Source organism: Thermobia domestica, chromosome 10, assembly GCF_964235325.1.
Source record: "Thermobia domestica chromosome 10, izTheDome1.hap1.1, whole genome shotgun sequence".
NCBI lineage: Eukaryota > Metazoa > Arthropoda > Insecta > Zygentoma > Lepismatidae > Thermobia > Thermobia domestica.
The window spans coordinates 265124562-265139765 of NC_137463.1; the positions used below are offsets into that span (position 1 = coordinate 265124562).

General features: G+C 37.2%; 1 protein-coding gene across 2 annotated transcripts in view; it reads right to left on the reverse strand.

The window, feature by feature from the left end:
* Window positions 1-15204, reverse strand: part of CDase (neutral ceramidase) — a 324432-nt gene that overhangs the window by 75281 nt on the left and 233947 nt on the right. For both annotated transcript variants that reach the window (XM_081729519.1, XM_081729520.1), the window contains exons 4-6: window positions 13125-13301; window positions 10548-10675; window positions 6293-6491 (exon numbers count right to left, since the gene is read on the reverse strand). In XM_081729519.1, coding sequence (XP_081585645.1) covers window positions 6293-6491; window positions 10548-10675; window positions 13125-13301 — 504 coding nt within the window. The remainder of the gene's footprint in view (window positions 1-6292; window positions 6492-10547; window positions 10676-13124; window positions 13302-15204) is intronic.

Below are 15204 nucleotides of genomic sequence, written 5' to 3' on the forward strand. Positions count from 1 at the left end.
AAGGGAAATAAAACTATTGCAGGTGGTTTGATATCTGGAAACATCACCATGAAGTTCACACGATTCGCATTTTTCATTCTTTTTATTTTTTTGGTTTAAACCAGTTATTAAAAAAAATGTTGGTGGAAACCAGCCAACCCTAAAAGTAAACACTTCTTTTAAAAAAATACACAAATAACTAGTATGTAGTATTTTTACTTCAAAATATTCCATACCCTCTTTTTGAAACAAAATAAAATTAAAATAAAACATAAGAGAAATACTTAGATTGATATGATACAATTAAAGGCTGCACATCTAGAGCTTTTGGTTCTGTATATTCTTGAAATTCTACAGTTAAGTTTTATATAACCGCCATCACGGTTTACCCAATCCTCAAGTTTTCTGAATTTTTAACAAGAGGGATTCAACATATCATTACGGACCCCCCCCCCCCCAAAAAAAAAGAGGACTACGGAATATATTTAAGTTAAGCTAAATACAACTGCACAACAAACATGACTGAGTGATTAGCTATTGCGCTTCTATCGGTAAGTCCGGGATTCAACCCAGCATTCGACCATTCTGACAAAGCTTTTCTTCATTCCATCTGTGAATGTAGAAATAGTGGGTGTACTGTGAGTTGGCCGACTTCCTTTCTTATTGTTTTTAAGTCGTTATTATTACTAATTACCAGCAGTGACAGTTTAGCGAAGGTTAGGGGGAGGTCTTTCGGACTGAAGCCTGTTCCCTGAAATTACGGAATGTCTAAAACAAACGAAATACCTATTAGTTATGCCTTTACTCAAACTTTAAGCTCCCGTCAAATAAAAATTACGAATGTTTAGAAAAACTAAACATTAGTAAGAAAAACTCTTCCCAAAATACTTTTCTAAATCCGCCACCGATTCTCAGTATAAAATGATTTTTAAGGTTGTATCCGGAAGATTATTGCTAAACATATAAACGAAACGAAATATTAGTTATGCCTGTACTCATAAACTTCAAGAACCTCCCAAATAAAATTAGGACTTTTTAGGAAACGAAACAATCAGAAAAAAAAAAAACTCCTAAAGTACTTTTCTAAATCCGCTAGTGATTATTTGTATAAATTGGTATTCAAGGTTGTGTTCGGAAAATTATTGCTAAATCACTTCACAGCTACAGTATAACAGAAATGTGGAAGTACGATTTGACGGATATATTGAAAAACGTACGCTTTGACGGATAAATAGAAAAACGGGCAAGTTTAACATTTGCGCTAGAAGCTAAAGTATTAAAAGCTCTTAGAAATGAAACACGGATGACGAACTAAAATGATTAGAGAAGAAAAAAAGATGTCGATAACTCAAAATTTAAAATAAAGTTAAATAGCCTCTAAAATTGCCCTCAAATATTACATTCTTCATGTTAGCTTTAATTCGTAAAACATGTGCTCCATCCATCTTGATGGTGAATTTCAGAGCGAAATATCGCATTTAGGTGATGGAATTCTTATCTAATTATAGAATATACTATAAGAAAGCTATTTAGATAGAAAAATCATGAAAGTGAAAAAAGCCAAAATTTCCAAAATTCTCGTTTTTTTCGCAAAAAAGCAGGCTTTTTATGTGAAAAAAACCATCGATTCAAAAAAGCCGGCTTTTTTGTGTCTCTAATGTATAGCTAATGGCTGAAACTTGAGTTGGCTATTCGAGCAAAGAAAAAAAAACGTGGTTGCATTGCTCAAGGCTGATAACATCAGAAACAGTGGCGACTTCAGCTTTAATTTCTTCGGGAGACAGTTCTTTTGTTCTCTTAGAAGGTAGAGCAATTTTATACTGGATTCGTTTACTTCCACTACCAATTTTATTACAAAAACTTGCAGGTATAATTCTGCATGATATAATTTCACTAAGTAAAATGTTCGCTATTGATTAGAATAAGGAGATGTCCCAAGGCCAGATGACCAAGGAAGGATTCTTCTCAATGCTCCGCTGCAATAATGAGGGACTAGAGTAAGGGTTGTAGTCGAGGGCACACGACGGTACACGCCGTATACCCTCTGCTTAATCGTAGTCATTAGAGTGTACCTTCTGTTTCAAAGCGTATGGTACTTTCCACTTTTGCTTTATTTATATTTATTTATTTATGTATTTATTTATTTATTTATTTAATCCGGTTATGACTCCACTGATAAAGTAACTATATCAGCTTTTCCCCCTTATATTCTTAGCAGGCTCAAATATTCATGCATGATATTTCAGGGATTAGCAGGGGTTCTCATGAGAAGAAATCAATTTTTTCTAAATACCTTGTTTTTTGTGTGTTTTCTAAACTAAAATATAGTTAAATTTGGGCACAATTTTCTTATTTCTGGCAACATCGGGCGTGAGTTTTCCTGTTCCTTCCCGGAATGAGTTGGCTCCTTCTTCATACCTACACCCATTTATGTTATTAACGGTGTAATTTAAGTAAGGAGTCTCATCAAGTAAATAGCACGAAATGCTTTTAGAATATAAAACTAAGATATCCTTTATATTTTAATTGAATTAATTAATTAATACAAGTGTTTTACACTGTTCATTAAAAATGCATTTTATGTCTTTTTACAAAACAGTGTGTACCCTCTGAAAATTTTAGGACTACAGCACTGGCTAGAGTCCCGCAGAGTTGCATAGCAAACTAAGCGAGAAAGGAGAACCACGAAACCCCAATGCGGGATGGGTAGTTTTGTGGTAAGGAGTTTCTCAAAGCTCCACTGCAAGATGAGAGAGAAGTTAGAGTCCCAACAGAGCTCTTGCAAACTAAGTGGGAAAGGAAAAACCTTAGAACTCCACTGCAAGCTACAAGGCTTGGGTTAGGCTAAAATTTCTCCCATAGCTCCACTGCAAGCTAAGGGAGGGAAGTTGATGAACCAAGGACTGAGTAATGCTCGTAGCGATAATCCGTTGGACTTTATAACTACTCCAGTGTAGTGGTGGAATCGTCTCTACTAAGAAACTAGATTCGTAACTTTCGATCTTTTACATCCTGGCCAAAAGTTATTGTGATCTATCAGATAGTTCTTGAAATTTCGTCTCCCAGATGGACTGGCAGACAGACTAAATATATAAAAGAGGTTTTGATAAACCAAACTCCTACAAAATGTCCAGAAAATAAGAACGGTCTGTATTAATTCAGGGATCTCATCCAGCGGAGCAAAATTATATTCGTGAGAGAAAATTCTAGCATATATTTTTCAAAAATAAAATGAAAACTGTCAGTTTAACGTTCCACGATTAATCCTTTAGGCTAAGGGAAACGGATCGTTAAGGGAAATAAATGATGGAAGAATTGGTAGAAAGAAACGGAAGTATCCCGAGAAAACCCACGGACACTTTGTTATCCACCACAAACTTACTTGGCCGAGAATTGAACCAGGGACCTGAAACGCCAGAGGTAAGCGCTCTAGCGAATAGTAATTTATTGCCAAGAACAACAGGCTCAAGACCCTGCTTCTGGCGACATGATTAGCGTATGCGCTTTTGGTGCGGGACAGTGGAGTTCGATTCCCGGTTCAAGCTCATATGATTGACTAAATTTAAGCTGCTGCTTCATGTCTCATATGGTTACATCGGCGCTGTAAAGGGACACTAAATTCAGAAAGAAAAAAAAAACAATAACAGGCTCAAAAACATAGCATCCCTTAAAGCGAAGCTGATCCTAAAGCATAACTAAGCCTTTCATTATAACACTAGCAAAATAGCGTTCACTATGTTTAATAATATACAGTAAAGCCAGGATTATCCGCGAGTCAAGCGAAAAAAAGAAATTAACCCTGCTGCACTCGCACTCAATTATTTTTCATAAATCATCACTGCGGACTGACACTCCAGCATGCAAATAAATACTGTGTTCTAAACATAAAAATCTATATTTCTAACCATAGTGCACGTTTGGAAGTGCAACTCTACTCTGATAAGCAGAACGCCGCTTCGGTGCGAGCGGTCCCGGGTTCGATTCCCGGTGGGGCAACTCGGTCGCAACGCTTTTTCAGGCCAGCTACCCTGAAAGAGGTTTTCCTGGGTTTTCCTCATTCACACCAGGCAAATGCCTGGGTGGTACCTAACTTATACGTTCCAGGCCGCTTCCTTCCTTCCCCAATGGGCGAGTGACCACAAGAGAGTTAATTACGAACCTAAGCCAATAACCTGGAAAATGCAGTAGCCTCTACAGTGCGAAAGTCGAAAATGACTTTCAGGTTTATTGTGCATCGTAATCCTATAGGCCTTCTTGGAAATTTTTGGTAGGCTATTGCTCTTTTGTTTTGGCCATGGCTGTCACATTCTCTTATCACCGACCCTGAGGGCCCGAGCAATACAAATAAGTTTTTTTTTCTTTTTTTGCTGAAATACTGTAATTTTTTGTGTTTGCACTAGTGATGGTCACAAAAACCGGTCTTTCGGTTTTCAGCTTTAAGGAAACCGAAACAGTTTTTTTGAAAATTTTCAAAAAAACTGGTTTTTCACCGAAATCTGTTTCGGTTTCCTCCAAAACCGGGTCGGTTTTTCACCGGATCCGGTTTGAGATTTCTTCAAAAAGGTTCCGTTTTTTTTTTTTTTTTTTTTTTTTTTTTTTTTTTTTTTTTTTTTTTCAAAATTGGTTCTATTTGTGTCCAGAATAATGTTTCGTTGTTCTCTGGAAACCGATTCCGTTTCCACAGAAATAGTTGTGTGTGTTTTCCAAAAGTTTTCACCGAAACCAGTTTCGATGAAAACCAAACTGGTTTTGAAGGAAACCGAAACCGGTTTTGGAAAAAACCGAAATGTCGTTTTTTTCGGGTTTCGGTTTTTCTACAAACCAGTTTCCGGTTTTTCGGATTTGCCCATTCTTAGTTTGCACCTCATTTTTAGATTTTTTCGGGTTATCCGCAGTGCCCTTGCCATCCAGTTTCGCGGATAATAGTGGCTTTACTGTGGGTAATTCAAACTTTCAATTAAGATTTTGCGAGTTGTACTCTTTGTTGCAATTGTGGGTAGAACTGGCAGAACGTCTGTCATTATAGGCAAACAAGATTTTTGAGTAAATCAAATTTCTTACCATTCGTACCAGAAGTGATGTTCTGCCACTGAGCTATATTCTTCCGTTGCTAAGTTGCCAAATTATTTGCTTACTGTTTCAATAATGCGTTAAAATAGCCCTTTCATGTTCTGACATTTTTAGGTAAATTATGGACTTTCAGTCACGGGCTACAGCATTATTCCTATTTGTCGTAGGATCATGGTTCATACATCGTTTTTCACAATAGAGCAGAGTTTCAAACGGTACCATTCACATTCCCTATCAGTCCTTGAGGCGGGAAATTCCGAGAGAAATCGGGATTTTTCTGATTTTTTTTTAACGTTAAGTCCCTATGGACTCCCCTGTGTTAACGCAGAGGTCTGAAAATCTACTGAAAAATACTAAGGGGTGTACTAAATTTTAAGCTTTTATCTTGAACAGCGAGGTCGGAAAAAAATATTTACAAATGATCCCGACAATGCTCCAGATTACCGCAAAACATCCTGATTTCAGATAAAAAAAAAAAAAAAACGTGGATAATCCCTATTTATCCTGGGGTCATGCTTTGTATCCCATTCTCTTCAGAATAGAATAGAATAGCCTTTCAAACGATACCATTCACATATCTCCATCGTGTATCTGAGGCGTAAAAATTGCGAAAAGAAGGATTTATTGGTTAAAATATCCCTCTTTTTATGTGTTTGCCCCTCTGGACCTCTCTCCCTGTGTTAACGCAGAAATCTGAGAAATCTTATCAATACTACTTGTAAGACAATGTTTGTGCAAAATTTCAATCTAAATGAAAAAATAAGCCCGCATAAAATAATAAAAATAGTGCTAACGAAAAAATATTTTTTAAAAGTTGTAACGTCATCACCTCCTATGTCTCGATGCAGGAAGGCGTGAAAACATACGTAATGTGTTTCACAATGTCTTTATGCTTGGGAAAACAAAAACAAAATCCTAAGTAAAAAGCTTTATTCGTACTTCTTGAATCGAATAATGAAAACACTACTTTAATGTTTAAAAATAGGTACTAGAATCTAAAAGGAATAGAAGTAGATTAGAGATATTAATTAATTAAGACAAAATTACAATCCCTTTAGCCTACAGCATTTAGTAACTACAAGTTTCTGCTTATTTGTTTAACAGTATAAATGATAAGACAAGGAGCACGTCCTGTTAAATGGCTACCTTGATATTCGCATGTATTTACTTGAATATAGATTAACTTTATCAGTTTCACAATGTTGTTACAGGAAGCAAAAAACCGAACTAGCAATTTATTCACCTGTCCAATGAGAGAGTTGGGTTCCATTGTTTGTTCAAACAATATAGAGGCATATCCTTTGTTGTCGCTGGAGACAAGTTTGTTGGTATTATTCATGCTGGTTGGGTGAACAGCAAACCAGTTGATCATTCCTATTGGAGTTCCGTCGTCGCTTACGAACTTCAGTAAAACCATGTCCTTATCAACATTGTATGGATACCTGCAACAGAAATTATGCATTCTCAAGTAGTATGAAGCTTAATGATAGGCAATTTACAACTGTTGAAGAGTCTGCATTCTAAAACAGCTTGGCTTCCTCATAGGCGTGCGCAACGTGGATGCCATGGGTGCCTTGGCAACCCCATTACACAAACTTTTTTTATGTAGAATTATTACAAACTGAGAAGAGATTACATGTAAATTATTTCCCGTCTGCATGTGTGCCGTGCGTCGCCGACGCAGCGTCGGGTGTAATGACGCTATCTCTTCTTAGGGAAAAAGAGGGGGAGGACGACATTCCATATGGTGGTACTTTAGATCTGGCAACCAAATTCCCAATGTCCTGCGCACGCTAGTGGGCTTCCTGAAGGATTAATACAAAACAAACTCGTGACAAATACACGTACAGTATACTTCCTGTTAACCGATCACCAAGGGACATTGTATACCAGATCGGATAACGAAGAAGTGTGTTAATGTGAAAAATCATAATTTCCTAGTCTCTAAATTGTATAGCAAGACAAAGCTTTACAGTATTATAATTCGATAAATTTAACTTCTAAAATCAGAAGTTTCGACCACAAGCTGCTCTTATGACTCTGTTGAACGAAATACTGAAAAAAAAAATACAATGAAATAAAATCTTTCAGTGTAACGTCTCACGATTATACCAGTTAGGCTAGGGAGGTTATGATTAATGTAAGTGAATAATGATAGAAGAATTGGTGGAATGAAAATGTGGAAGTAAACCCCCAAAACCCACGGACACGATGTTGTCCGCCACGAATTTACTTGGCCGATGATCGAATCATGGACCCCACGGGCCAGAGGTAAACGCTCTACCACTGAGCCACTTCACCACAATTGTACATCAGGTGGGATGTTGTGTATTCCTTCTCGCAGTGGGCTCATAACTTATGTGTACCTACACCCACTTATATTATAAATGGAATGCTTTATCTAAGGACTATCACTAATGACATAGCTTAGGGCGGGGAGATTTGCTGTGGGGAAAATAACCTCTGATTTTTAGTAAAACACTAGGTATTTGCCTCCGAGGTATTTTTGCGAAAACCCGGGGTTTTTCAGTGAAGAGATTTGCTCATTATCATCCGTGGTGTGAAATACCCAGGGTTTTTCTTGAAATCCCCCGACTTGCTGTACATGTGACTGAAAAGTATTATTTTCTCTGTCTGTCTAATCAAATAGAACCCAGCGAACGTTTCTTGCTTTCCTGTGAGCACGGTTATATCTTTCTTCTGCAGCGTTTTGAGGATTTGGAATAGGCGTTAACATGTACTGTAGCTTGTACAAGCATAACCACCGTCAGCTATTAATAATCCAGGAAGGTTTCTTTCTTCGGCTATGACTCTCAGGGAACAGTTTCTCCAAACTGTTGAAATCATGGGTGGAGCCAGGCCAACGTGCAACGATATTTAATATTTTCATATTAGAATCACAAATTAGCTGTGTATTGATACTATGTACCCCTTTCCTGTTTCTGTACAACTCTGCAGTTGGACCAGAGGGTGACAGAATTGGAATATGCGTGCAATCAATTGCTCCAAATGCACCAAGGAATTGTAAGTCCTCATAGAACTTCAGTTTCACTGTAGGCACTTCTGCTTCTGCAGGCATTTTTATGGACTGGGGCCTTCTTCTAGCTATAATTCCAACTACACTGCGAAATATTTTTCCTGCAGTTGTGCGATGCACATTTACCAAATCACTACCAACTCGTTGAAAAGTGCCTGTGTGGAGAATGCGTAATGTAATCAATATCTGCAAATTTACGGAGCAGTCATGCTTACGTACTGGTTTGTGTAGATCTTCTTCAATCAGATGCATTAATGCTCGGAAAGTTTCTTTGGTATAGCCAAAATGATCTCCAAATTGTTCATTACTGTAGACTGCCAAAGGATCTACTCTGCCACGTATTGTATAATTTATTTTGTGTGGCTGGTTCTCAATAACATCACCCACGTAATCGATGTGGTTTATTTCGTCCATGTTGATTACAGGAAATTATTCCGTCTGAAAAAACACTCCTACCAGAAGGATAAATTTCCCCCAGTAAAGTGCTAGGTATTTAAATCTTGAGTTTTTTCACTGTAGACCAAATATCTTCATTTTTGAAAACCCAGAGATATTTATCTCTCCAGACGAAAAACCACTGGTGTTTTGCTGGTGTTTTTTGCCAAAACCAAGGGGGCAAAAACCTCGGGTTTTCTTGACACACACAAGCCAAATCTCTCCAACTTTAAAAATCTAAATTAGAAAACCCAGTGGATTTGAAAATCTCTAAGCAAATCTCCCCGCCCTAAGTAACCAAAAAGGTGGGTGCTCAACGTTGCAGTGTAGTTAAGTTGATTTTTCGTTCGTGAAACAACTTCGGGACATAAGCATTTTATAGTAGTCAAAACTGTTGACTTCAACCAACGAAGTTTCATTTTTAATTCAACTGCAATTTATGACTACTAGAGAGATCGCAACGAGTCGTGAAGCTTGGCCTAGATCTACCAACTTCAGCAAACAATAAACCGCGAAGGTGTGTCGCGATCGTCAACCTCCATCCACGAAATTATGGCCAGTGTCGTCTCTGACGATGTACGGAGAACGTCTGAGGCTACAGTGTTGTCTGATTGCTGGTCAGTTTCGCTTTGTTTATTCTTGTTATTATAGTCATTGCCATTGTTTTATACTTTTGCTACTATTATTGTTACTGTTTAATGCGAATAATTTCTTAGTGTTTTATTATTATATATTTCTTTAAGTACTGTTTTCTTGTCGCTTAAGTTTGGCAACATTGTCGGAGCACTTCTGTTGTTTACGTTTTCTCAAGTGTGCGTTTGGAAGGCAGCTCCACGAATCGTACCGATTTCTTCCGATGTGTTACACGTGAAGGAAAGCAGTCCTATGATGGTATAGAGCTCAGGCTTCATGAATTGGTTGCAGTCACTATCATTTCGTTGACTTCAAAAAAACAATATTCACCATATGACCATATGTTTATTGGATCAAAAGATCCAATATATTTCAGGTAAAAATTTTCTTGTCGGCCTTACATCTTGTGGAGAACTACATATAGTGTAGCCAAACCAAAACTAACAATTTATTCAGTATGATGTGCTTATTCCGTAAAACATACGAAAACTCGATTTAGGGACCGTTCCAAATTTTTGTGGCCCCTGATCCTCAAAATTCAACATATTTCATAGAATCTAACATGGAACTACATATAGTATAGCCAAACCAAAACTAACAATTTACTCAGTATGATGAGCTTATTCCGTAAAAAATACGACAACTCTATTTAGGGACCGTTCAAAAATGTTGTGGCTCCTGATCCACAAAGTTCAATATATTTCATACAATCAAACATTTTCTTATACGACCCATATTTTGAGAACTACATATAGTGTAGCCAAACCCAAATTATCACTTAACTCAGTATGGTGTGCTTATTCCGTTAAAAAAAAAAAAAAAAAAAAAAAAAAAATAGGAGCCGTTCCAAACTTTTGTGACCCCTGATCCAAAAACTAATTATTCGCCAAGATTGCAATGTTTTGATGCAATTTTTAGATCATTCCTAAAATTCTTGTTTTTCATAGTTAAGTTGCAAATTGGTAGCTTTTTCCCGTGGAAATTAGCAGGTTCAAAACTACGGCCGCAAAGCGGACATCATCAATGTATTAGATGGTTCACTGCCTCTAAACCCTTTACTTGTAAACCAGGCAATTTTGCGTTTGGATTCTTACCAAAGTCATTTTCTCTCAAGTCATCTGGAGTAGGGATGCGCACGAGACGAGTCGAGACAGGATTTTCCTGACAAAATTCGAGGCGAGACACGGCTCTTCCAATAGAAAAATATACATTTTTCGAGTCGAGACATCACTTTTACAGCACATTTTCGAGACAACACAGCCACAATTCTTGTCTCGTACGCATCCCTAATCTGGAGCTTCACCAAACCCTTTTATTATTATTATTATTATTATTATTATTATTATTATTATTATTATTATTATTATTATTATTAACATTTGTTATAGCTTACTTTGCTCTTTCCTCTGCTGGATTGTTGTCGTAGGCGGCTGGACTCCTGTTGATATTAGCTTCATCCACTTCTCCTTGGCCTACATAAATTCTTCCAGAACGCATATTATTATGTGCTCTTTCAATACTCTGCAAAGAAAAATACGAAATTTCAAAGTTGGGTATATCAAACCACACATATTCTCAATTTTTATCTATTGTCTGCATTTCGCAATTAAGTAAATTGAAAATGAAATGAAATGTTTAGGTTTTACGGTTTTACGAAATTATGCCGGTTGGGCTAAATGAGACGGTGATTATGAGAAATGAATGAAATGGTGGAATGAAGAAAGTGGGAGGAAACGGGAGAACCCTGAGAAAACCTACGAGCACGGTGTTTGTCCACCACAAAATCCACACGGCGCGAGCTGGGATCGAACCAGGGACCCAAGCACCGGAGGTGAACGCTCTACAACTGAGCCAACGCGCTCCCATTAAGTAAATTGAGTTCCAAGTGAAATGTCCTCTTTTGAAAATTTCTCAATAAAAATATTTCGTATTTTCAGAGTGTTTTATCCGAAAATATGTTTCCAGCCCATTTACCTAACGTAGCTAAAGTCAACTACCTATATTATGATTGAAATTTCTATAAGCTAATTTATTATATTATATTTATTAACTCTTATTTTAGGTAACTAAGTTAAGGCTCTTTGACTTGTCTTACGCTTAACCAATTAATACCTTCATGTGACAATAATGAAATATATGTTAAAATGCACAAAATACAGGGTGGTTATGATTTATCAGGTTTGGAAAGGCTGTATTGAAAATGTGTAACATATACAATAACGAATCCCCATACCGTAAACGTCGCCAACACCTAGTGGCCCATTTGCCAGTAAATGTCAATCGCCGATATAGCAACGCGTGAAAGGATTGCCGCTAGTGTGCCACTGGCGACAGGGTTTCGTCAAGTCGAAACAGATATCTAGAGTCGGGGTGTTGAAGTTGCCACGGCGTAGCAGCAAGGGTTTCATTTTGGTCCGCGCTCTTTCAATTCGTCGCGGAGAATCGCGAAGGGACCAATACGAAGTATCGCAGTCATGTGCATGCGGTTATTATTATACGATCTTTTTTTTTTTTTTTTTTTCGTATATTACTTTTCTCCTGACGAATTCTTTCTAAAGTGAGCTCCGAGGGTCAAGAGTAACCCCTGGCTTTACATCATGAAGTGAAAAATCTTGAAATGAGTACGTATGTATATATGAATTTAGATGGCAACTGTCGCCGATCATTAGAAAGTGAAAATGGAAGAACTATGAAATAAAGTAATTGGTGGGTCAATAGAAACTTGACCCATGTCTCACTTTGACACACCACCCGCCAAAACAATCGTCATCAACTCTGACTCACGATCCACGCCCTCCTCTCCAGGGGGCGGATCCGGGGGGGCAAACGGAAACTTTCTTATTTTATATATAAATAAAATCCATCCGAGAGCTCTTAAAAGTAACTTTAAGTAACAGTATTACGACCTACCGCCCCCCCCCCCAGAAATCCGTCCTGGATCCGCCTCTGCTCCTCTCCATTGACTAATTGAATTTGTACGGTCAATCGCTCGAACACCTCTCTATTACAATACCGGTTGATCTGACCTTTACGATATAAAACGAAGATATGTTTGTGATAGGCCATATTACAATGAATTTCAATTTAATTTTGATATATAATCATTTCCTTCTCGAATTACTTATATTTTTTAGTGGAAAATAGGACGAAAGTCTCAAATCAAGTTAAAGTAGGCCAACGTAAAGGGGGGGAGGGAGAAGTGTAAATTCGACTGTGTGTCAAAAGTCAAGTAGTAACTCCTATTGCTATTATCATAGTTACAAATATGACTATCCAAAAGTGCCTGAAGCTTTTTTTTTCTTCTTTTCATTTTGATCTACTCATCACAGATAAACAAATAGAAACAAATGAAACAGGAAGAAAATTGTAGGCCTTAAAAGTAAAACTTACACAAATTCACCAGTATTCAGAAAATGCTGTCTACAATGCACTGAGCATAGTGGGTCACGGTGGGTAGTGGGTCGAAGTGGGTTACGTCCTGTTGACCCATGACTCACTGCCCTACTCCATCTCTGGTATACACTAATATGAAAAACAATTATATTTCAATAAGAAAATCGAAGAACATATCGCATATCCGATGGAAAAGTCTTATAACTCAAAAAATGGAAATGTTGAGGTATCATCGTTCAAAAAAAAAAAAAAAAAAAAAAAAAAAGAGAGAGAGAGAGAGAGAGAAGCAAACTATCTGGTGGTATATTAGCATAAATGTAACTAAACAAATTAACCCCTAGACAGAAATACCAGTATTCCAGGAAGCGATGTTGATAGAATAATAAACCTTGAAAGTCATGCTTCCATATGTGTGTATTTTTGACTTGTAACAGTCTTCCACCGTGTATGCGATATGGCATTTTGTTCTAATTGTTTATGATTGTAAAATATTGCACCGGGTTGTTTTGCGAATTCATTTCAATTCTCTATTTTGTTCAAGTATTACATCTCAATCTCAGTAGATGTCAGCACTTACCCTAACGATTCCATTGACTAAAGCATCAAAGGTCTGCCTGACAAAACCCATTATAGAAATATCGAAGAGCATGTATTGTAAGAATCCTCCTGGTGTCGAATGTGTGTGGGTACCACTTAATATCACATTGTCTTCTCCATATAAGTTGGCAAATTTCTTTTGAAGTGACTTTATTACCTGGGAGAACAACAAAAAAGATATGTATCAATCGTTTACAAACTAAACAATCCATCAATAAATAAATAAATAAATACATACATACATACATACAAGCATATCATCATCATACACACACACACACACATTATATATATATATATATATATATATATATATATATATATATATATATATATATATATATATATAAACACAAAACACACATCATCATCATCATGCACACTACACACAAAAAAACTATCAGTAACGTTTAAAACCAGTGACGACGCCAGAGGGGGGCGAGCGCCCCCCTGGTGGCTACTCCTGCCCCCCTGAATGCCATCCAGACTGCCCCCCCAGACTCCTACAATCATAAAACATTCTACATATAGTATTTTATATCAGTATCATAAACAATCTCATTGTCAGATCGTACTATCTATACTATGTGGCAGATTAGTCCTCAAGCTTTCTTCTTTGAGCGTCTGGGTATGCACGCATATTTCTGTTTTCTAATTTGGCGCCTTTTGAGGTAAATTTTAGTTATAGTTCTTTCTTATGAATTTTAATTACTGTGCCTAGCGAACAATAGTAGATTTGGTCGACTTGTTTTCTTCTCATTGGATCAACTTCGATTAGAAACAAAAGAAAGGTAAAACCAATTACACAACTTGTTTGTATTTATCCAGTTTTGAAGTTTTCAGTTTCATATTTTGTTTTATTTAAAGGTTCTATACTTCTATTTCCTTAAACACTATTCACGGCTTTCAATATTCAGAGGATGGGCTTATAACACCTTCATTTGCGACTACCAGGACTTAATTTTTTGAAGGGGATAAAAAGAGTTGCGTTTTCCCTTCCTGCAAATAATAATAATAATAAATGTATGGAATTAAATTGATATTAAGATCCCCCCCCAAAAAAAAAGTGTCGTCAGAGTGCTGATCTTTAGTTAGTAATTGGTATGCATTACTGCTCCCTTACTTATTTTGTTTCAAAGTACTGACATGACGTCCACCATATTGACTAGAAATGTACGTGGAGCTGCTGAAAAACTCGTAGCCCAACCCAGGAGTGCAAGTGGGATGGTGAAGTTTTACTCTTCTACACTTCCCCCGAGAGTCAATACCTTGTACAGTGCTCCAGTTTTGCAGAAGTTAAAAAAAAAAAAAAAAATCTGGAGACTTCCTCGCACCACTATTCGTAACACTACCCTTATCAGATCTAAAGTTCAATCAGATCTAAGTTTGGGAAATAAATACAGGCAATAGTTTGACGGAGCTAAATCTGAGGAATAAGGATGATGGTCTAGACATTGAAATCCTAGATTATGTAATGCTAATTGTGTTCGCAGGGGTTCGATGGACAGGTGTATTCTCTTAAAGGAACACAATTTCTTTCTTTTCATTTTCCGCGGTGTTGAACTTTGAATTTTTCTTTCAGTTCTGTGAGTAATGTAGAGATTCTGAATTAAATATCTTACCGTTGCGGAGGTAGTCTATGAGTACGACTCCATACTTATCCCAGAAGAATGTTGCAAACAGTTTTTCAACCTATTTCTGTGTCTTGAGCTTCTTGGGGCGAGGGAGAAATGAGTGCTACTACTCCATTGACTGTTGTTTCGTTTCAGGACCATACTGGTACAACCATATGTCGTCCATGGTTACTACTCGTGAGCGAAATGATCAGCATTACATTCAAACTGGAAGAAGACTTCTTTTAATGCCGTCACTCTTTTATTCTTCTGACAGAATTTTGGGAACCCATTGTGTCGAGAACTTGCGCATACCCAAGCCATTCTGAATTATACTACCGACGCGTTCTAAAGAAATGCCCACAATCTCTGACACAAATTTTCCTGAGACGGTAAAAACTGAGAAAGGGGGTTGCAACCAGACCTTAGACTATAATAAGTATATCG